This window comes from Crassostrea angulata, chromosome 2, assembly GCF_025612915.1.
Source record: "Crassostrea angulata isolate pt1a10 chromosome 2, ASM2561291v2, whole genome shotgun sequence".
In the NCBI taxonomy this organism is placed as follows: Eukaryota; Metazoa; Mollusca; class Bivalvia; order Ostreida; family Ostreidae; genus Magallana; species Magallana angulata.
The window spans coordinates 66,205,256-66,229,748 of NC_069112.1; the positions used below are offsets into that span (position 1 = coordinate 66,205,256).

Genomic DNA, 24,493 nt, shown 5'->3' on the forward strand with positions numbered 1-24,493 from the left:
ACAAGAATATGGCAGAGAAAAAATTTAATCCTTACAAATACAAACCACAACAAATTGGGAAAGGTGCGAGAAGTTACAAGTCTTATGTCATACCATTGAGACCCCACTCTCAATTAAAATCTGAAGAAGAAGGAACCAACACTCACGTGACTCCAGTAGCTGCAGTGGAAGAAAGAGCGAAAGTGGAACATTCCAAGGATGTCAAAGAGGGTGTTCCATTTGTCAGAGTTCAGGGGGGTATAAAGAGACCACGTTCGCAATCTTTTGCCATTTCGTCAAAGAAATTGAAACGTGCAACACCTAAAACTCAGACAAAGAAGTCATCTAAACCTGCAACAAGAAAAAAATCAACTCAGGCAATCAAAACGAAATCTGTTAAAAAGCAACAACAGCGAGTAGTAAACAAGAAAAAACAGACAAGAAAAAAGAAACAATTTCAAATTGACAGTTACAGAAGTATCTTTAAATTGTAAAAAAAAAAATGGCATTTTTAAGCAGTGATAATCAAGACATTGCCCAACCAATGGAACTCTCTCTTTTTGCATCTCCAACAAACCAAGTAGCGGTTGAAAAAGTATATTTTACAGAAGCAAGACCAATTTCTAGCATTGGCGTATCTGACACTCCGATCGAGATTGTAGTCTCGGGTTCTGGTGCAGAATATATTGATTTCAAAAGAAGCAAATTGTACGTTAAGGCCCGTATATTGAAAGCAGATGGATCGACAATGGCTGCAAACGAAAAAACCGGTATCGTTAACTTACCTCTACAAAGTATGTTCTCCCAGATGGACGTCTACTTGAACAACAAGTTAGTCTCTTTTAATACCAATAACTACCCTTGGAAGGCGTACCTCAAAACAATCTTATTCAGCGGAAAAGACGAGCTATATTCACAAAAACAATCTGAGCTATTTTATAAAGATGAGGGAAATATTAACGACGCAAATGCATATAACGGAGACAATGCAGGACTGGTCATGCGATATGCTTACACACAGCAAAGTAAAGTCTTTGAATTGGAAGGAAACCTAATGGAAGATATCTTTGATACAGATAAATACTTAATAAATGGGGTAGACGTCTACATCAAACTATTTAGATCCAGTGCTCCTTTTGTCATCATATCTGCCAATAGTACTCCGGCATATAAAATAGAATTACTAGACGTCGTGTACAAGGTGGCCAAAGTGCGGGTAGATCCTGGTGTTTTGCTAAACCACAGTAAACAGATTGAAGCCACTCCTGTAAAGTATACCTTAACCAGAAATGAGCTAAAAATGAATACCATACCAAAAGGATCCACAGAGTTTTATTGGGACAATATATTTCCTCAGGCGATACCCGATCGCATCGTGGTAGGTCTGGTGGACCAAAAAGCTGTGAATGGGGATTACACAACTAATCCCTTTAACTTTGAGCATATGGGATTAACAGATGTCGGGATATATATTAACGGGGAAAGCGTGCCCGGTAGACCATTAAAGACAGACTTTTCAGCGGGACTTTATTCAGATGCCTTTGTACGTTTATTTGAAGCCTCTGGGAAATGGAACAACGATGCTGGACTGATCATCTCCCGTGATGACTTTGGAAAAGGATATTCACTCTTTGTATTTACAGTAGATCCGTGTGGGTTTGGAGATGAGTATTTAAATCTGATACGTCGGGGCAACACCAGACTGGAGTTGAAATTCAAACAAGCAACAAGCAAAGCCGTCAACGCCATAGTATTTGCAACCTTTTCATCTCTACTAGAGATCGACAAATCACGAGACATCAATTACATTCAGCCATGAATTCATCACAACTGTTAAATATGGTGAAATCAGATCCTTGTTTAAGACAATATGTGAAAGGTGTATTTGCTAGTAATACATTACCTCAAATCATTACACAGTACCCAAGTGCCTTCATTGTTAATACGCAACCTGTACCATTTCCTGGAGAACACTGGCTGGCACTAATCATATACAGTCCAGCCCAAGCAGAGTTTTTTGACAGTCTTGGAAAATCACCAGTTCAATACAATCAAGACATTCAAAACTTTTTAAAGAAGAACAGTGTACAATGTAATTTTAAAGCCATACAACTTCAACCTCGTAATTCCGATTTGTGTGGTCTTTATGTCTTAGTATTTTTAATTGCAAGATTGTGCTTTAAAAAATCATTACATTATGTGTATACTTTATTTTCCAATGACATTCAGTCCAATGATGACTTTGTGAAACGTTTTATGCATGAATATTTAAAATATTTTTAGAAAATAAAATTTAAGAAAAGCATATTCACCGGAGTTTTCTTATTCAATCACTGATAAAGTTTAACTGCATATATATATGGGTTACATTGCATTTGACTTTATTTTGAGGAATCTCACGACTGTTATAAACATGGAAAAAGAGAGCAGGAATGATTGGTGGAACACTGATTCCTTACTTCCGTTTTCTGCACTTACCACAGTGCTTATATGTGGTAGTACACAGAGTGGTAAAACACATTTTACTAAAAAACTTTTACAAAATGCCAATGGCTTGTTTTCTATGCCTGTTAATAAAATAATATATGCTTATTCTGAACATCAACCCATGTTTGACGAAATGGAGCAGACTATACCAAACCTTTCATTACATCAGGGGTTACCCTCTAAAGAAGACATAGAGCAGTACACAGAGGGTGTCAATCACACTATAGTTGTATTGGATGATCTCATGTTACAAGTTGCACAATCAAAGGATTGTGTGCATTTGTTTACGGTTACATCTCATCATAGAAACGTGACCACCATAATGTTATCCCAGAACCTGTATCCACCGGGAAAGTATGCCAGAACCATATCTCTGAATTGTCTAAATGTCATTTTATTTAAGAATTATCGCGATTCTAGACAGATCATCACTTTTGGATCTCAGATATTACCAGGCCAAAATTCTTTTTTCAAAGCAGCATACAAATCTGCAACTCGGCCCAATTTCGGTTACTTGCGTGTTTGTTTGGAACCTACACAGAACAAAGAATATCAATTAAGAACTCATATTCTTCCAGGTGAAGAGATGGTTATTTATCAACCTATATAAAAAGGTGCGGTTTCCATTTTTGTTCTCATTTTTAAACATGAAGCAAAGGGTGAAGAAACACGAATCGTTCTTAAATTTTCTCGTGTATGCAGACAGTACCCAGCAGAAACTAATCATTAAAGCATTGAGCAGTGAACAGTACGATGTGCTTAGTGAAATAGCACTTAACATTTACACCGGAACATATCCTCTGAGTAAAAAGTATATAAATCACCTGAAACCTTACGAGTCATACATTCGATTATTGGGATCAAGAGAAGTCAGCAACAGGGAAAAACGTCGAATATTGCTGAAAAACAATTCTTTAGTATCGCTTCTATTAAAACCTATTGTTCAACATATCAAAGACAAATGGCGAAGGAAATGATACTTGTGCCGAAACTAAAATATGAACGTTTACTTAAACAAGTGGACCCTGTTAAAGAACCGTTGACCCAAGATACGACAACAATCGAACAGACGTTGAAACAATCTCCAGAAAAGCAACAGCAAACTGTCAATGACTTCGAATTCGCAGATACGACTAACTTGTTACAATCTGGTACGGGTTTTGTCAGCAAAAAAAAAAGGTCGGGAAACCTCCAGGAATATCCGATATTCGACAAAAGGAAAAAACCGTTCACTGGCTTAAATATTGACAATGTAACAACAATAAACAATATTTTTATGTATATCAATTTTTTATTTGTATAAATTATTATTCAATAAAATATGAACATCAAAACTGTTTCTTGATTTTGTTTTTTTATCTTAAAATCCAAATGGCAACATGTCTAAATTAGGAAGAATTCTCCTTTTAGTGTAAACCATTTTATAGTTTTTACTTTCAACTTTGTTTAACAGTTTGCTTTTTTTGTTGTCCCTCGATATTTTACAAGGATTAATGATTTCGATTTGTCGGTCGTGTGAAGTACAGATAATTGATTTAATAGCATCGAAATTAATCAATTTCGAATTAATCCAGTTAAGTGTAAATCCCCTAACTTTACACTCTTCTTTTCCCGACAGTGTACGGTAGGCATAGTTCTTAGGACCACCCGAAACAAATTCAGTGATGTATCCTTCTTCTGCGGATATCTCGTTAGTTAATTCACCGAGATAATTACCAATAGGAAGATAATTCAAATCGTTCGACTTTTTAGCCTTAAAAATGACACTGTCTGTATCAAAATACAAGACATTTTCGTTCAATTTGTCAAGAACATTGTACAATTTCAGTCGCGCCCACATGGTGGTAAAAGAGGCTAAGAATATGTTTGTTTTGTTGTTGAATGCTGGGAATAAGGGGCTGTTACTCCATTCTAAATTAAGTATGTCTCTCGAAACGATGTGAAAGTTGCGAGGTACTTTTGTTGGATCTGAAAGCATTTGAAAAAAATTTTCTGCTTCTGATTCGTGAATGAAAGTAGACTGTTGCATGTCTAATTTCTGACCAAATTTACCCCAAAAACTATTCAAACAGAGTTTAGCTAAGCATCGCAAACCAGGATTTTTTTTAATTTTATCATACTCTAATTGAACCCCCTCCTTTTCTTTGTACTCATTGATGTATTTTCTTTTCGTCTCTTCCGTGTTGCATTCAGTTGGAAATCCCGAAGCCTCCTGCTTTATTTTTAAAAAAAATGTTCACGTATTGCGCGAACAATCCACCTTCACACGACTCGACATCGTATTTAGACGACTCGGTAAAATGGTAGACCTCATAAATTTTCAAAATTGTGTATCCTTTGGACGTTGCCATCTGAATTTCAGGGGTACACCATGTACCCGTTATTGCTCTCTCAACTACAGAACATGTACATTCATTCTGATTTTCATTGTCCGCGCATGTTTTACATAGTGGAAACATTAGTTTTCCTCTAGATTTATAAGGAAGTACAGGGTGATACAGTTTTTTAGGAGGTAGAATTTTTGCAAGTCCAAAGTATTGTGAAATGTCTTGAAAATTGTCCGTGACAATGCTTGGATGGCCGATGGGGTAACGACAATACTTGTTGGTCCAGGGATAGAGACTGGTAAAGTCGTAGTATTGAATTGTTTCATCTTCTGCAGCCTTGTAATGTAGTTTGATGGCATTGGTCCGACCACCAAAAAAGCTCTCACGCGGGTTGAGTCTCTCTTGTAGATCTAAGGTGGAAACGAATTGTTGTAATGTCACATTTTTGTCTAGTTGATACCTAAACTGATGCTCCCAGATGGAAATCACTTTGTAGCCCATAGATTTCAGTTCTTTTTCACGTTTTTTTGTTGCATCGTACAATTCCTTTATCGTCTGACTGGTGGAAGGATGCTTTATGCTGTTCCTATCGTCGGGGTAACAGAAGGGACAGCCGTGAAACACGCAACCTGTACCGAAAATAAGCAATATTTATCATTAATATTTTTTTGGTTAAGTCCAGATACGCCAGCTGCCGCCGCCGCCCCCCCCCCCCCCCCCCCTAGTTTAGGGGATAAGGGGGGCAAAATGTTTTTTTTTAATAAAAATTTTGTGTCAACTCTTACCATAGAATTCGTAAATTGTTCCTTTTCCAGTGGGATTTACAACAAATCCGTCACATCTGTAATTGGTGTCGGGTACACGATATTCACCCCCATTTAGAGCATGAGAAATAATTAATGGGTTTCCTCGCTGACGACTTGTTTCCATTAACCATTCTAACCACTGGATGGAAATCTTGCTGAAGTTATCACGTTTCGTATAACCTTGAGAAGGCACCACTGCTATGGGACTCTTGAAATGTCGTCTCCCTAACTGAACACTTTCGTCATTTACTAAGTCAGTAACTGACATCAAAGAGTCATCAAAATTGACCACCTCTAGTCCCTCCAAATAGTTAACGGCATACCAATGAGATTTTTCATCTCTGGTGATTTCAATTTTGTATTCTCCCTTCAAAAATAAGGATTTGAATATCCCCATGCATACACTTGCAATGGTAATATAGTCAAACGGGTCGATCCCCAATGCAGTTGATTTCTTAACAGTTCCATCTGCTTGGGCAATTGTCTCTTCAATGGACGTCACTTTGATCATCAAATTTCTAAATTCCAGGCAACCCCGTCTCAATATGTCAACATCCGAGCGACAATATTGTAACATTTCCTCTCGAAAGTTAAAAGTTTCATTGCGTTTCGATGCATGCCATTCAGTAAGCTTTCTTCGCTCACCACTTGACATGAAATCATATCCGTAATATTTTAATTCTGGATACGGACCCACGTAATTTTGATTGGCTTTGGTATTGAAAAAGTGGGGGAAGTATCCTTTGCAGAGTTCCTGCAGACCAAAGGCTTCCGGTATTTTGGCAAGTTTCATGGGAAGAAAATTTAGTGAATCAACAAAAGTTAAATTAAGTTTTTGGGCAATGTGCAGATACATAATTTTTGAACCATTGTAAATGATCTTGCTTGGTCGAATAGAGTGTCGATCGATCAGAACTTCTAAAACAGGGTATAAATCGAAACTTTTGGCATTATGAGCTATTAAAATTGAGTCTCTGCAATGCTTGCTGGTAACATATGCACAAAACTGTTCGGCTGCTTCGTCACCGGAAAAAACTAGTTCCCTTTTTCCGCAAGTGGTGTGACACGGGGGACTCACGTATTCACCTTTCTGGGTTTTCGAACATTTTATGCATCGATTTCCACAGTTGGAACAAGTGACGCCCTCCTTGAGTTCCTCGTCTTCACATTTGTGACAAGTGGTCTGTAGGACGGCAAAGTTGACTTTATGTTGCTGCAGACCACATGAGGGATCCCTACAGTGTTGACATAGTTTACAGTCTAAGCATCGCTGTTCTTCTCTAACGCAGTGACTGCATTGGATGCGAGATGGTCTAAACCCTTGCTCACATTGATATATGTCGTCTTGGCGGGTCTCAAAATCGTAAAATATGAATTTCTTTTTTCTCTTTTCTATTTGAGATGCAAACGGTTTCTGATAGCAGTGATGTTCACCAACGTGGTATTCTCGACAGTTGGGGCACTCCCATTCCTGACAAACATGTAGCTCAGGCGAGCGCTTAGCACGTTGTAGAGTAACTCTACATTTTCTACATTGATAAAAGAGCTCACAGGCAGCGGGGTAAGACTGCTTTTTGACCATGCGTTGTGTTTTATGCCGTTGGAAACACGTAAGAGATCGACAAATACGATTACAGGAATGACAACCTATTTGTACGTCTGTTTTCTTACAGTTGTCATGTAAACAAACATCACAAGAGGTGGCGCAAGAGTGACTGGCCTTATTTTTGTAAGGTTTTAAACATGTATGGCAAAAATAAGATGCCTTAAAAAATCCTTGTATGTTGGCAACGCCGTGCCAGTGATGAATATTTTTCGACTCAACGTGATAGAGATAAAGGCGAGGTTTTTCCCGATCATCTGTCACTCTGACAAATTTGTTGCCTACTCGATTAGACAACACGTTAATGCTGACCCCGAGTAGATTTTCAAAAGGTTCGATATCATTCAGGCCTAAATATCTGTTGATAGATACCCTTGCTTTCTCACACAGACGCATGGCCATCTCTTTTTGCATTTTTTTCCTGGAAATTTTCAATATGTTTTCGTAGTACGTCTGAGGAACTACTCTGTGTTTTATGGCATGATCCAGCACCATTCCCTTATCATCTCTCACTAAAGGTCCCCAATTTTTTGCATCAACTTTCTTACATGTTTTTAGAAAACACAGACCGATAGCAATTGGCATACATAGGTTGTTGTCATTTTGCACATGAAAAAGTGATTTTTTTCTTTCTATACTATTCTTTGGACCAAATAGAGATGTAATGGGTAGTTTTCTAGGGTTACCTCCCCTTTGGGTATGTCTATAGACCCAACAGTGACGATCATATTTTCGTCTACCGGTAAACTCTCGTTGGAGTTCAGAGCTTTGGTTATCTCCTCCATGACGACGTCTGCGTTGAGATGTTCCCAGGACTGCAAAGGAACAACGATTGGGTTGTTTAAACTTGGATGACTGAGAACTACTCTTCCCAAATCTGCATCATGCCCCCTGGCCTGCGACAATAGATCGTCGAACATATTATGTAATTTGGTTTGTATGTTTACCAATTTATCACCCCTCCACTGTTCATTAAATTTAACTTTGAAAGTGGTTTCACGGGCCATGTCTTTTTTAAAGGTTCGAACATCTCTTTTCCAGATATAGTAGGGTTTCTCAGATTCATCCTCTGACTCAGAACCCAACCCGCCTCCACCATACTGTCTGTTATCATCTGTTGAGGGGGATTGTGGTGATGAAAGAACCTCCTTTCGTTGTTTCTTTCGAGGTGGTTCGGAAGTCGAAAGAACCTCATATCCACTTGTGGATGGTTTATCATCATCATCATCTAAAGAATCTTGAAGTCTCTTTAATGAAGGCTGAATTGCTGGAAGAACTTCCTGCCATAGGTTTTCAATGTGCTCATTCCATTCTAATTCCTTCAATCGATGTTCCACCTCTGAATTGCCAACAAGTCCATGGACTGCAGCAAAAAACTTTACCGTATCAGGGTCACTTAATGTGTCGAGTATCTCCTTTAAAAGACTGTTTTCAGCCATTGCTAAACAAATAAAATAAAATAAAATAAAATTTGATGTCTATAGAAAACCATACCTGGTGTATTACAGTTAAATGTCTTTACCTTTTTATATAAAAATTAAGTTTTATATCTCACCCTAATAACATGCGAATTTCAGTGCATTTAGATATATATTTATTAATTTCCCATTTTCTGTGGGTTGTGGTGACCCTCAGAAAATATAATATGTAATCTGCCATATGTGTTTTATGCAACACTCGAATATATACACATGAAGATCCAACATCTCTAAGTTTTTTTAATATATCACCTTTTACAATAGAATGTATTGATTTTTCTCTTATATCAATCAATGCAAACACAAGATGGACTGATTCAGAGCAAGAAATGATAATTTAAAAAAAAAAAAAAAAAAAAATGTAATATCAGAAAAAACTTTTTATTAAATTAAAAAAAACCACTTAACACTCTACATGCTACTTTTCACCGGAGACAGAATATTTACATCAACAACCGTGAAAATCAACAATCATCATAACCCTCACACACATACACTCCAAAATACAATGTGAATGACAAAACCTCTCATAATAACAAAAAAAAACTATCTACTTTACAATACAGCAAATCTCTCTTCTTGTAAAGATACAATATAGTCTGAAAAAAACTGTAATCTGCTTTCCCCTCCATATATAAAAGGAAAAAGAAAAGAATAGTAATAGCGCCTACTTTTTCAAAAAATTAAAAAAAAAAAAAGAAAAGAAAAACTGAAAAATTCAAAAACATACTCAATTTTTTTAAAAAAATGCACTCTCATCAGAGGGTAAAAAACAAGATTATCTACCTTGTTCCCATACAAAAAAAAACTAAAAATAGCTCTTTCGTAGATCCTACATGTATGTAGTTTATTTTTATTTATTTTTTGTTTAAAGATATATGCTATTTAAACTTATCTTTGAAAAATAAAAGAAAACACCCATTTTCATAAAATATTATAAAACATCTCACATCTTTACAACCCATAAGCAAGTTGTATTACAAATTTTTAAGTAATTTCAAAAATAATACAAAATCTTAATTCTCCTTGATGTAAAATATAAACTTGAATACTGATCACAAATAACTACAGAAAATGTTTTAAGGTCACAGTTTTTCTTTTGTATTTTTTACAATCTCATAAGTAAAAAACACCAGCTTTTTTGATTAGCCTATATGGTTCAGCTAAGCAGATGAAGATGAATAAATTATGTCTGGAGTTAATACTTGTCAAAAAATTATAACACTTAGATTCTTCAAAATAAAATATATATACTGCTGCTTTTCAAAAAAAAAGTAAAAGCTAATTTTATATTTTTTTCTTAAGAAAAGCTATTTTTTTTTTTTTAGAAATCACTGGTATTCCTGTATGTCTTCACAAATGTTAATAAAAATTATAAACTCTGTTGAAAAATTTGTTAAATTGTTATACTGATTAAAATTGATAGTTTTTCATTTTGAGCAGCACAGGTGTTTTTTAAAAAAGTAAAGTACATTTACAACAAAGTATATAGTCAAAACTGACTTTTTTAATGCTGAAATAAATGATAAAATTCTTATCCGAGTATTGATAAGTAGAAAATCGTTTTACAAAAAAAAAAGAAAAAAAGAAAGCTACACATTTTTTGATTTCATGATGTAAAAAATAATGAAATTAGATTATAGTCAACTATTTACCTGAGACAGTTTTCTGAGTATTATAAAATGTTCTTGTAAGTATATATAAAATCAAAAAATAAAACTGGCACAACATAATCTTAACTGTCAAAGTTATGATTTTTTAGATTACTAAAACAAAAAAAAAAGTTTTTACAAACTTTTGCCTAGATGTAAAAGTACTTTACTTCTTAAAAAAACATTTTCACATTAATTTTAACTCCCTCGAACACTTTGTTCTGGTTCTCGAGGCAACTGGTTCCTCCACAGTAATGCTGCTGCATTGTGGTGAAGGTGTCGTAGCCTGTGAATTAGGGGTGTGCTGAATCAACGGGATTTGGCTGATGTTAGGGTTGTTGGTAGGAGTTTCGGTGGAGGGTTGAGTGCTCGGAGGAGTGCTTGGAGGAGTGCTTGGAGAGTGCTTTTGTAGGAGTTGCTTAAGCAGAATCAATCCTACAGCCAGTGAAGTGGCTATGGCCCATGCTAAAAATCCTAAAATACATTTTAAAAATGAGTAAACCTTTTAAAAATTAAATACCGGTTGATTTCGTTAAATTCCCGATACAAAATATTTTTTTTGTAATCTTAAATACTAAATTCATCCTCATCATCATCATTTTCAACATCATTTTTAAACATTGAATTTTTAAAACTCAAATCATCCATTGTTGTAGATTTTGGTTTATAAATATTCTTTTTAGTTTTCCTTTGCCGGAAACATGGTCTGCTTTGTTTCCTACACAATATTACCACAAAAATTAATATTACACAACATATAGTCAGAATAATGTTATCTATGGGATTACCCCAGGCTTTGTCTGATAGGGTCTCCCCTTCCTCATCTTTCGTTTGCAGAAGCAATCTTTTTAACTTCTCCAATGTTGATTCTGCAACAAATAAAAGTCAAAATTAATAAATGATACACATAAAGAACAGTTAATACATGGATGAGCTTTCAGTTCAGCTAACTTATAATATAGTCAAGCTAAAGTACCTTGAGATGTGGTGTTAGAGATGGACGTTACAGTTGTCAACATTGGTATGGTGTTAGAGAATGCTGTTGTTGTCTGTAGCATTAATGTGGTGCTAGAGGGCGTTGTTGTGGTGCTAGAGGGCGTTGTTGTGGTGCTAGAGGGCGTTTCTTTGGTGCTAGAGGGCGTTGTTGTGGTGCTAGAGGGCGTTTCTGTGGTGCTAGAGGGCGTTTCTGTGGTGCTAGAGGGTGTTGTTGTGGTGTTAGAGGGTGTTGTTGTCTGCAGCATAGTTGTGGTGGTGTTAGACGTCATTGTTGTCAGCTTTGATACGGTGTCAGAGGATGTTGTTGTTGTCCGCATTAATGCGGTGCTAGAGGAAGTTGTTGTTGTTGTTGTTAACGTTGCTGTGGTTGCTATAACGGAAAAATGGTTAATTTACTAATAATGTTCTCTTCTAATACTTGAACACTCAATCCATTCACATGTGTAACAAGTTGCACTATTTAAAATTTTCCAGCTATTGTCAATCTTAATTATTATGTCAGACCTAGAGTCATACATTTCCCTCTTAATTAATGACTAAAAACACGATAAAAACGCTCTAGTTATAATAAAATAAACAAAAGAGCTAAAATAATTTAAGTGTCCCTACTATTTACTACACATACTTCATAGTAAATTTGGTACAATTGTATTGGCTACTTGAAGTCATGTGACAATAACAACACGAGGTCTTAGTCACGTGATATTCATTCATAAAGATTTCCCGCTATAAGTCTGACCTAAATTTGAACAGCGGTGCTGATAAGAACATCGGTGCTATCCCCTCCCCCCAACTTCAACAGATAAGTGTGCAATCAGATGGGATATTATAATAAATCAAAACATTGATTTTACTCTCGACATTTATTCCCCCGCAAAAACTGAGCATCACAAAAACAGATTTTATCTCGTTGCAACAACACACTACTCAACTTGTCTTGAAAAAAACATCATGGGAAAGAAATAAAAACATAAATTAATAAAAGTATTTAAAGGTGTCAGAGGATGTTGTTGTTGTCCGCATTAATGCGGTGCTAGTGGAAGTTGTTGTTGTTGTTGTTAACGTTGCTGTGGTTGCTATAACGGAAAAATGGTTAATTTACTAATAATGTTCTCTTCTAATACTTGAACACTCAATCCATTCACATGAGTAACAAGTTGCACTATTTAAAATTTTCCAGCTATTGTCAATCTTAATTATTATGTCAGACCTAGAGTCATACATTTCCCTCTTAATTAATGACTAAAAACACAATAAAAACGCTCTAGTTATAATAAAATAAACAAAAGAGCTGGAATAATTTAAGTGTCCCTACTATTTACTACACATACTTCATAGTAAATTTGGTACAATTGTATTGGCTACTCGAAGTCATGTGACAATAACAACACGAGGTCTTAGTCACGTGATATTCATTCATAAAGATTTCCCGCTATAAGTCTGACCTAAATTTGAACAGCGGTGCTGATAAGAACATCGGTGCTATCCCCTCCCCCCAACTTCAACAGATAAGTGTGCAATCAGATGGGATATTATAATAAATCAAAACATTGATTTTACTCTCGACATTTATTCCCCCGCAAAAAATGAGCATCACAAAAACAGATTTTATCTCGTTGCAACAACACACTTCTCAACTTGTCTTGAAAAAAACATCATGGGAAAGAAATAAAAACATAAATTAATAAAAGTATTTAAACTTACCACATGGTCCTGCAGAGTCCCGGATCGTGACAGTCCGCGGGTCTCCTACGATTTCAACTTTTGCCAGCGCACAGTTGCTGACAAACACCTCGCGAATGTCACTTGCATTCACACGCACTTCTCTGCATGGAATAAAACAAAGTTTCACCCCTCTTTCTGGCAAGGGGGTAGCTAGCAAAGATGCCACCAGGGCAAAAAGAGCAAAGTTTAGAGAGACGCACATGGTTTTCGCGAATTTCGGCAACTGCAACTTGGGTACATATGATATCCAGGGTTGCATGCGCGTGACATCTGATCGTCGGACATTGGCTAGTAAGACTAAGGTTAAGAGGTCGCCGGGCACATTATTCGAACACGGTGTTGACACATGATTGTTTTTAGACATGACAAATTTTGACCCGTTAAAATATATAGGTTGAAGATGCCCAATTCTTTTGATTAGTATAAATAATCAAAATCGGAGGGAAAGGGTGTCACTTCATGGTCCACAACAAGCATTAATACATTCATTATAATTACGCATTAATAAATAAATCAGTGTACCACAGTTTGATGCACACATAACATCAATTCAATCAAAATATATTCCAGGTAAACACATCTGTTTTTATGTATACTTGACGAAATAAAATGCTCAGGGGGGTACCATGATAACAGTGAAAACAGTACCTTGTGTATTATTAGGTAGGGTTAATAGTAAAATAATTATCGTCGGGTACCTGTGTCAAACGTATATAACAAGGGTGGATCTAGAGTGGGTTGGGGGGGGGGGGTATCGCCAGATAAAGCTTACACGTATAATATAGAGCTCTTTTCCAGTCTGCATTTTACCATTATGAGGTTAAATAAATAACTATCTCTTATCGCATTTTAATGAAGGCTAGCAAGGGTGTTGAAAACGTGACTTAAAAGTTTTGGCGCAATTTCTGCAAAAAGCGCTTTTTGGACCTGGCGCGAAATATTTTTTGCTAGCGTCTGTGCTTTTTCCCCAAACTTTTGACCTTTTTTAAATAAACATTTTTAAATCGTCAGAAAATCGGAACAAACTTATTTAGATAATTATTAAAGACGCCCAAATAGAACTATATATAAAGGGAGTCAATTAATACATATGATCATCTGTCCACCATACCTTCTAGATCTTAAATTCTGTGACATCTTCACTTTTTACAATGGCCGAGTCGAATCAATCAAAGTAAGTAATTCTACTTAAACTAAAAAAATGTATTTGTTTGGAATTATGTTTAGACTTTTTAAAAAAAAGTTTAAAGGGTTTGTGCATTTTTTATAAAATTTATACCACTTGGCTGTTAATTAAGTCGTTTCTTTCTTTTCTTTTTTTTCTCTATTAATATACATATCGCAGTAATCAACGGTACCTCCAATGATTGGATTGTTTAAGCTAGATATTACAACTTAATGATTATCACTGTCAATGTAAAAAATATAACGGTAAAACAATTTACGTTTACTCCCAATTATTTTTTATAGAAATTTTGTAAAAGATGAAGATATTAATGAATATTCCCCCATATTTGACGACTTCACAACGGAGTGGATTGGTGATCAAGAATTCTCGGTTGCCTCCTTTAATGAAGGGTAATTAATGACACAAATAAGAGTTGATTTTTCCAGGAATAAAAAGATGGGGACTTACACTTGATATATTAATTAATGTTGTAGAGATTTTAGCATGGGTAAGGAGGGCAGAAAGAGAAAGCTAGAAGTGGACTTTTCCTGTGAAGGACAAAGGTATGATGATGTATATTGTATAATTGATAATAAACTGATTAAAATATTAATTTTCATAAAGTATACATATATATTTTATTAAAGTAATGATTTCCTAATAAGTGAAACTGTAAATGTTGTTTTTTTTTTACTAACTTAGAATTATTATGATGATAAAAAAATAATTTTAAGTTATAGTGTCTCTATGAAACAACTGCTTATTCATTGTAAATTTTATACATTGACATATTACTTATTTAACCCTGTTGTTTTTTTTTTCAGTCAGGCAAAGAAACCGAGATTGAGCGAGGAGAACCTTATCCTCTCCACATTCAGGTATATAGATATATGTGTGTGTGTGAGAGTGGGTTAAGGGTGTGAGAGTGTGTGTATGTGTGTGTGAGGGTGAGGGTGTGTATGTGTGTGTGTCCATAATTACTTTTTTTTTTTAAATATACTTCATTTGTGTTATTTTTTCATTAAATTTATTTTTTGTAGAGAGAATTTTCTGGAAAAATTCCAAAAATTCGAGCTGAAGATGATAACCTCCTCTGAATCCTCTTTGAAACCCTCTGATGAAACTCCGAACTCCCAACCCTCTGATGAAACTCCGAACTCCCAACCCTCTGATGAAACTCCGAACGTCCAACCAACAGATAACTCGACCATCTCAACCCCCAAACCCACAGATGAGGATTCGATTGATCAGTACTCCCCCCAGTCTCCTGATTTATTTATTCCAGCTCCTACAGCGCAATATGTATTACAACCGGAGCTTTTAGCATTAGCTGAATTGGTCGACTCCATGAGAGTCGACCTTTTACAAACATCCACTTTAGTTAGTTATATACAGGACTATGTGAGCAGGTTGGATTTTAGAAAACAGTAATGTTGTTATAACTATTGTAGAACTTATTCGATAGAACTAAACTCTTTGTTGTTGTATTGTCTGTCACGATATTATGTTAATCGGAGTTATCTTTCTTTGTTTATAGCTACAAGTTTGCATGAATAATAAAAAAAACTTTTCATGGAAAACAAACTGTTGACTTTTAATTATTTCTACCATTTTATTTTCATCAGTTGTTTTTATTTTAAAATTTCCTTAAAAGCAAATTTTCAGACCTCAAATAATAGTAACGCCGTCTTCTTCATGCATGAAATATTTAAAAAAAAAAATGTTTGATGGGTATGACTTACATTATCGTAGAAACATTGCTGGTCAAATGGTCTGATTGTGCGATGGCTGATGTAAATGCTGGTGTTAGCATCCCCGTTTTTATAGGATGTTCATTGGGTGTAACTTTACACACCCATTTTATTGATAGGGCACCTCTGATATCTGTCATTTGGGTGTAACATTACACACCCGTTTGGTTGACCTCTATTATGACCCATGGGCATACCCTATGACCTCAGTGACTGTAGACCTTACATACACCCGTTTGGTTGACCTCTATAATGACCCATGGGCATACCCTATGACCTCAGTGACTGTAGACCCACCCTTTAACTGTGACCCACATTATGACATATGGGTGGAGTCTGGAATACCCTATGACGTCATCATGACTGCAAAGTGACTGTATACTGTACTATATACTACTGAGGAGAAAACCTCAAAACTGTAGAAAAAGGGGATGCATTTTAAAAATCTTCGTTTGAAGAAGTACTCAGTCAAATTCATAGTAATTTAACATTTACAATCTTTATAGAAAGGAAAATATAAATTGCAAAATTTAAGGGCTAATTCTGTTTCAAATCTGAGTTATTACGGAAATTATAAAAAAAAAAGGAAAGGGGTGCTCAATCAGTTTATAGCTTAGGGTTCGGTATCTATGAGTCTTAGTAAAATGGGTAGGCAAAACCGGGCCAGGACGAAACAAAAGATTGGCAATAATTAATCTGCTAATCTTATTAAAATTTTTAATTTTTAAAACAATTAAATAAAAAAAAGGATATTTTACGGACCAGTATTTTTGTATGCGCTGTAAATATTGCTGAAAAACAATGCTTATTTTGGAATGGACGATTGCCGATCTCCCCCGGCTGTTATTTTGCCCCGGCCCGGGTTTGCTCACCCATTTTACCAAGACTCGTATTCCATACTTATAAAACGAGGTTCTTTGTTTAAAGTAGCAATGACATATGATAAACGGGTCGATCTGACAATGATAAATTTGTTTGTTGTGCAACAGTTTGCGTAAGAGTGGAATCTTGGAAACATGCAAAATACGTTGGTACCGGTTTTCCGAAGTAAATTGAGGCTAAATATTTCAATGCGTTGACAGTTTTCACATATAACAATGGTGTTAGCTTGTTTTGATTTTTGTTTCGTTTTCATTAAATATGCCTTGTAACCTGTGAACTATCGCCTGTATTTTGTGATGTTCACGTATCAAACCAAACAGAGACTTCGGTAAATCAAAGAGTTAACTCTTTACCTGCGCAAGTTAAACAAAATCTGATGTATTCAACAAGGGGCCACATCGCTCACCTGAGCAACAATTGCCTTAATTCTGATCAAATTAGCATTACAGTATCAAAATATCTTGACAACTAAGTACAGCAGATCTTCCTAAAAAAAATTGAAAATCTGTCAATTTATATCAACCTCTTTTTTTTTTTGGTAAATACCAAGCCCCTTTTGTTGATGTACCAATAAGAAAATTTTTCTCTATTCCAATATACACCCCCCCCACCTCCCATTTCGTAGCCCCACTTTTCTGTAGGGAATCATGGTTCCATCAAACTTGAATCTGCATAAACTGTGCTTTTACACTAAGTACTGAGTTTTGGACCGAAAACTTTCCCAGAATATTTTTAAAGATTATCTTTATATATTCCTATGTAAAAATTCAAACCGCCATCACGGCCCTGCCCTACCACTAGGGACTGATTTTGCAAATTTGAATTTACAATACCCGAGGATGCGTCTACAACAAGGTTAAGGTTTTCAAGCAAAAACGTCTTTAAAAAGAAGATATTTAAAGATTTTCTATATATATTCCTATCTAAAAAGTCATCCCCCATTGTAGCCTCACCCTACCCCTGGACTATTATTTAAACAAACTTGAATTTATACAATCTGGGGATGCTTCCACTCAAATTTGGGCTTTCCTGGCCTAATAGTTTTGAGAAGATTTTTAAAGATTTTCTCTCTATATAAAAATTTATCCCCCATTGTGGCCCCGCCCTACCCCCAGGGACCATGATTTGAACAAACTTGAATCTTAATTATCTGAGGATGGTTACACGCCAATTTGAGCTTTCTTGGCCAAATAGTTTTTAAAAGAATTTTTTTAAAGATTGTCTCTATATATTCCTGTATAAAAATTTATCCCCCAATTGTGGCCCCAACCTACCCCCGGGGGCCATGATTTAAACAAACTTGAATCTACACTATACATGTATGAGGATACTCCCATTTTAATTTGAGCTTTCCTGGCCTAATAGTTTTTGAGAAGAAGATTTTTAAAGATTTCCTCTATGTATTCCTAGGTAAAACTTGATCCCCCCATTGTGGCCCCACCCTACCCCAGGGACTATGATTTGAACAAATTTAAATCTAAACTACCTGAGAATACTTCTATTTTATTTTGAGGTTTTCTGGCCTAATAATTTTTGAGAAGAAGATATTGTAAGATTTTCTCTATATATTCCTATGTAAAAATTGTTCCCCAAATTGTTACCCCACCCTACCCCCAGGGACCATGATTTGTACAAACTTGAATCTACACTACCTGACGATGCTTCCATTTTAATTTGAGCTTTTCTGGCCTAATAGTTGTTTAGAAAAATATTTTAATAAAATATTTTTTCTATATATTCCTATGTAAAACGTGATCCCCCAATTGTGGCCCCTCTCTACCCCCGGGGACCATGATTTGAACAAACTTAAATCTACACTACCTGAAGATGCTTCAATTTTAATTTGAAATTTTTTGGCCAAAAATTTTTCGAGAAGAAGATTTTAAAGATGTTCTCTATATATTCCTATGTAAATATCCATTCCCCCATTGTGGCCCCACCATACCACCAGGGGCTATGATTTGAACAAACTTGAATCTACACTACCCGAGGATGATTCCACTTTAATTTGAGCTTTTCTGGCCTTATAGTATTTGGAAGAAGATTTTTAAAGATTTTCTCTATATTTTCCTATGTAAAATTTGATCACCCCATTGTGGCCCAACCCTACCCCCGGGGACCATGATTTGAACAAACTAGAATCTTCCCTATCTGCGGATGTTTCCATTTTAATTTGAGCTTTTCTGGCCTGATAGTTTTTAAGAAGATTTTTGAGATTTTCTCTTCATATTCTTATGTAAAACTTAATCCCCCAATTGTGGCCCCACCCTACCCCCGGGGACCATGATTTGAAAAAACTTGAATCTACACTATCTGAGGATGCTCCCATTTTAATTTGAGCTTTTATGGCCTGATAGTTTTTGAAAAGGAAGATTTATAAAGATTTTCTCTATATATTGCTATGTAAAACTTGGTCCCCCTCTTGTGACCCCTCCCTACCCCCGGGGACCATTATTTGAACAAACTTGAATCTACACTATCTGAGGATGCACCCATTTTAATTTGAGCTTTTCTGGCCTGAAAGCTTTTGAAAAGATTTTTAAAGATTTTCTCAAAATATTCCTATGTAAAACTTGATCACCCAATTGTGGTCCCACACTACCCCCGGGGACCATGATTAGAACCAACTTGAATCTACACTATCTGAGGATGCTTCAATTTTAATTTGAGTTTTTCTGGCCTCAAAATATTTGTGAAAAATATTTTTAAAGACTTTCTCTATGTATTCCTATGTAAATCTTGATCCCCCTCTTGTAGCCCCTCCATATCCCCGGGGACCATGAATTGAACAAACTTGAATCAACACTACCTGAGGATGCCTCCACGCAATTTTAAGCTTTTCAGACAGAATAGTTTTTGAGAAGAAGATTTTTAAATAATAACAAGTTTTCCAACAAATTTTCAATAATTGTCAATTATCTCCCCTTAAAGAGGACGTGGTATTCATTTGAACAAACTTGAACCCCCTTTACTTAGTGGTGGTTAGTGCCAAATTTGGTTGAAATCTGAGAAGAAGATGGAAATGTGAAAATTTTACAACAACGACGACGACGACAACGGACAAATTGTGATAAGAAAAGCTCACTTGAGCCTTTGGCTTAGGTGAGCTTAAAAGCACTAAAATACTATTCATCGGTATGATATTTTGCGTAATTGGTAGATTACTGCAACATGTGTTGTTGAAATGCTCGAGTTTATTCAGTTAAAATAGAGTTGAATATCGCTGACAGAAATATGTAGGTATATAAATGTATATGAATCATTTTGAAAAATAAATTGTGCACTTTATTGTTATAGTGCATTAATACTACTATAGTAAAGTAATAGACTCCAGTTTTTGTGCTTTAATACCAAAAAATCGGAAGAGTACTGTCTTTTGTTTTATACATTTCAAACATCAATGGTACTTGAAGATGACCAATCTGTTATTATTTTTTTTCTCAATCAAGCTTTGCCAATTAATAATCTACGAAAATTTCCTTTTAAAAACTGGAAATCATCTCGATTTTTTTGGATTTTAGAATCTTGCAAATGCGCATTGCATTCAAGATTAATCACGGGAGGCTCTTCAGTGAATGTTTCCACAATATCACATTGGCATGGATAAACTAAACAGTGATATTACAAATACATCTAAATTTTCATTGAAAAATTGTCATATACTCTGTTAAAGAAAATACGGGATACAACACTAACCTAGTGTATTTATTTCGAAAAATCCAGAGAGTTTCGAATGTCAACACGGTGTGTAACTTCGAAGCGAGTAAAAAACGTTGATGAAAGAGTGTTCATTTACATATGAATTAAATTTTTAGATGAAAGATAATGGGTGGGCCTTAGTAAATTAGAGTGATGTACATGTCAATATTTACGTTAATGCCAATGGAGTACGTCAAACCTGTAAAAGGACTTTTACATGACCAGGGACCTATTAAAGATTCTGCCTCCCTCACCCATTTTGCAGTTTCCTGCTACCTACTGAAGATTTATATGCTTTTTATAGGAATTTGCAAAAATTAAAAACAGTGGTTCATGTCATTTTTAAACTTCTGAGAAGAATGAAAGAGAAATTTCTCTTTACAGAATTTAATAACTGCCTCCCACATTTCCAACAGAAAGGTTTCTGATCCATTTTCAAAAGATATGTGTCCATGAGGATGATGAATTAAGCTTTTTCCCTTCATTGCCCCAGTTTAGGAGAAGAGGTTCATTTGTGGCAGACAAACATGGATCGAAAGTGAAAAAAGACCTGTGTTATAAATTTTCAAAAGGCCATCCATCTCTTCTACCAGAAGTTTTCACAGTGTTTTGTTCTCATGGTAAAAACAGAAATATATATATACATATATCAAAAATATTCATTATAAAGATTTTAAATATTGTGTTTCTGTAACTTTATACTTTATAACTTTTATTAACTTCTGTAAATTATAATATATGAAGAAATATTTTAATGAAATAAATATGAAGAACACATATTACACTAAATTACAAGTGTTAGTTGAATTAGCATATTATGAAGTATAGAGAAAAATATAACCCTCTTAACATATATTTGTACAATACAAATCATCATTTCTGCATAATCGATGTGTAACTACAGCAACTACAGCTAAAATCACAATTTAATAGAATTCCGAGTTCAATTACTATTCCGAGTTAAAATAATACCCTGTTTAATAAAATAAAGCACCAAATGAACTCGGTTCGGATAGTGCTCGGTATGAATAGACCACTATGATACCTAGGGTGGTCAAGGAAGTTTAAGCAGACACGTTGGTGCCAAGGGTGTTCAAGGAAGTAAAGACAGACATTATGATGCCGAGGTGGTTCAAAGACGTTTAACAAAATTGTATTTATATAAATGTCTTAGGCATGTAGCATCATTATCCTCAACTTACAAATAGGTCAAACTGAATAAGACTTACTTTTAAGAATATGGCATACATCTGATACTTTTCTTAGATGGAATTTTTTTAAAGTTAGCATAAACTGATACATACGCATTAATTTCCTTTTATCTCCGACCACCGCCATATTAATTGTCGTTTTCTATTCCGATCATCGCGACATACCCCATATAGCCGAGAGCACTATTTATGCTTCACCGCGTTCAGATATTTCATAAGCCGAACACGTTACATTGAACGAAAAGACTTATAGAAACGCGTTTTGAAAAAAAATGATTTGGCAGTTTTCCTGTGTATGTTATTACATTACACATGCGCAAACCTCATGCACACTGTGGCTGGTCGTGCAATGCCAATGATCGTTTGAATTTTAGAAACGGGGCGTTTTTTGTAGAAACTGATGGAAATCCCATTATATAGTTACTTTCTTGAATTTACTATCATTTAATCTACTGTGCTGGATGTAGTGCCGCCAGGTTTTCAAAAAATGACACATTTGTTCGATGTGCATGCGAAATAAGGCAGCACTATATGTTTAAACTAGAGGTACTGTGAGCAAGCTCACAAATGATACCCCCCGCTGAGAAAATATAATCATTTGCTGAACTGCTCAGAGATATACATGTGCTGGGGTATAACTCGTTAAAAATTATGGTATTGTAATTTTTTGCAAATATGCACATCTAATCCTTTGCTTTAACAACAAAAGAATTTCTAGGGAAAAATTGGAATTGGAATGTCCGAGTAAAATGCACATTTACACATGGAGTCCTAAACAACAAAATGAAAAGAAATTCTGTGCAGAATTAAGTTTTAGAGAAGTTTTATTTGAACTGATGACCGACAGGTCAAACACAATATACCTTTAACAACTTAGTTGTGTGAGGGTATAATTAATGTTATTCTTAGTTGTTTGAATCACTTTAAACACATAAATGGTATGGCTGCAGATAAAAGATGGTGATCACTGTAATAAACTGGTACTGAGGACAGAATAATGTCCTCTGAATGTACATTTGTGTAGCAATGGTCAATAAGACCCCCCCTCCTATGGGTAGGGAGTTTACACAGCTGGTGGAATCCATAATACTTGAACAGATTCAAAAGTTTCTGGCTACTGTTAGATTTACACAAAATGTCAACATTGAAATCCCCTACTATGAAAGCAGTGAGATTGCTTGGTATTTCAGATAAGAGTCTTTCCAAATCACTGAGTAATTGGTGTACAGAATTTTTTGGATTATTGTATACAGAGAGGAAGACAATTCGCACAGTCCTGTCTACACAAGGAGATACAACCACCATCTGATACTGAATGTTGACATTTTCTACGTTATACTGCTTAATTAAATAATAGTCCTGATGAATAAAAAGCAGTAATCCACCACTTCTGTGTTGTCTTTGGTGATGATGAAGGTCATGAAGTTGATCAGACCTTAAGCTGTTGAAGTTTGGTATTTCTGGGTGTTCATCAGAGGAAATCATCCAAGTCTCTGCTAAACTTGTAATATGACTTTGGTGTACAAATTTATCTTTCATAAGAGAAGAAAAATGAGGAATAAGTGAATTAATGTTAAGGAAGCTGATTTTGAAATATACATCAGATGACTTTTGGAAAGAAAGTGGCAGTGGTGGCAAAAAGGGAGCTTCTCTTTTCATCCGCTCAATTTCATGCAGGGAATTCAGATTTACTTTTATTTTTGTTGATTCAACTTTATCAAGAATGTAGAGCCCTTCTAGAGTTTTTGTTCTGCTGATAGCTGTATAGAACTGTCCCGCGTGAAAGGAGCCTTTCATCGAAAGTACTAATAAATCTTCTGTTTTTCCTTGTTCTTTGTGAATTGTTAAACCCCAGGCATGTGCAAGTGGAAATTGTGTTCTTTTTGAAGAGATCCTTTTTGACTTGCCTAAAGGGATTGGAATTTCGACTTGAGAAATTGGAGTAGAGTCTTTACATGTATGGGGGAGGACAGAGTGATGTTCCTCTCTTCTTTTTCTCCCTACTCTTTCATTGTCAAACCTAACCAGTATAAATTTGGGATTATATTCGATGACATGAACAGACGGTTGAGGAAGAAAGCCTGTGACAGTTCCTGCTGCTGAGTTCACCAATCCATCAGAGACATCCAAATTCTTTGTGAGTATGACGCGTGCTCCAATCCCAAGTACTAATGTTTTTGACAATCCTCCAGCCATATCAGAAAAAGAAGAAACTTCTATTCTCTTTGTTTGTTCATCACGTTTGGAATCTTTTGCAGTAAATGTATAAAGTTGTTGAGAAAGTGTTTCAAGCATGGCAGCATTATGTGTGTGCACATCTCTATTGTACGCAAAAATATGTGTTGCATGTTGTGGGTACTTTTCTATGGTCGGAGATGTTTGTCTTGAGTTCAGAAGAGCAATATCCTCATCAGTTTGATCTCCTGTTCTTACTCTATTCAATAAAGATGCAAATCTGTTGTCATTTTTTTGGCGCTGTATTTCTGTAAGTTCAAGAATTTGGAAGTGAGTTTGCCATAAAGAACCATATATTGCCGACATTTCATCTGAAGGTTTTGCAAAAATAGGCTTTTGAGCAACAGCTGGTAACTGTAATAGATCTCCTACTGCCAATATTGAAATGCCTCCAAATGGTTGTGTGTTTGACATTATATCACATAGTCGTCTGTGAATTGTCAGCAATGTATCTGCTCCAACCATTGAAATCTCATCAATCACAATTAATTTGA

The 24,493-nt window shown here is 35.5% G+C and overlaps 2 protein-coding genes across 4 annotated transcripts; both read left to right on the forward strand.

The window, feature by feature from the left end:
• The first annotated feature begins 727 nt into the window (after nucleotides 1-727).
• On the forward strand, nucleotides 728-1,798 carry LOC128174737 (uncharacterized protein F54H12.2-like). The gene has a single exon (XM_052840211.1). It carries the CDS (start codon nucleotides 728-730, stop codon nucleotides 1,796-1,798), a length of 1,071 nt encoding a protein of 356 aa, XP_052696171.1.
• Nucleotides 1,799-14,230: 12,432 nt separating this feature from the next.
• Nucleotides 14,231-15,728, forward strand: LOC128172748 (uncharacterized). 3 transcript variants are annotated; one of them, XM_052838505.1, is made up of 4 exons: nucleotides 14,231-14,631; nucleotides 14,716-14,784; nucleotides 15,046-15,099; nucleotides 15,262-15,728. In XM_052838505.1, exons 2-4 carry the CDS (start codon nucleotides 14,726-14,728, stop codon nucleotides 15,650-15,652), a joined length of 504 nt encoding a protein of 167 aa, XP_052694465.1. In that variant the 5' UTR covers nucleotides 14,231-14,631; nucleotides 14,716-14,725; the 3' UTR covers nucleotides 15,653-15,728. The 3 variants fall into 3 exon arrangements, with proteins under 3 accessions (XP_052694465.1, XP_052694464.1, XP_052694463.1); XM_052838504.1 differs by having other exon boundaries at nucleotides 14,231-14,784; XM_052838503.1 differs by lacking the exons at nucleotides 14,231-14,631; nucleotides 14,716-14,784 and having other exon boundaries at nucleotides 14,969-15,099.
• The last annotated feature ends 8,765 nt before the right edge of the window (nucleotides 15,729-24,493 follow it).

Bases quoted from the DNA above. Each gene is read 5' to 3' on its own strand.
- LOC128172748 (XM_052838503.1), top strand. From the start codon at position 14,969: ATGAAACAACTGCTTATTCATTGTAAATTTTATACATTGACATATTAC. The intron at 15,100-15,261 runs GTATATAGATAT...TATTTTTTGTAG, and splicing joins CTTATCCTCTCCACATTCAG to AGAGAATTTTCTGGAAAAAT.
- LOC128174737 (XM_052840211.1), top strand. From the start codon at position 728: ATGGCTGCAAACGAAAAAACCGGTATCGTTAACTTACCTCTACAAAGT.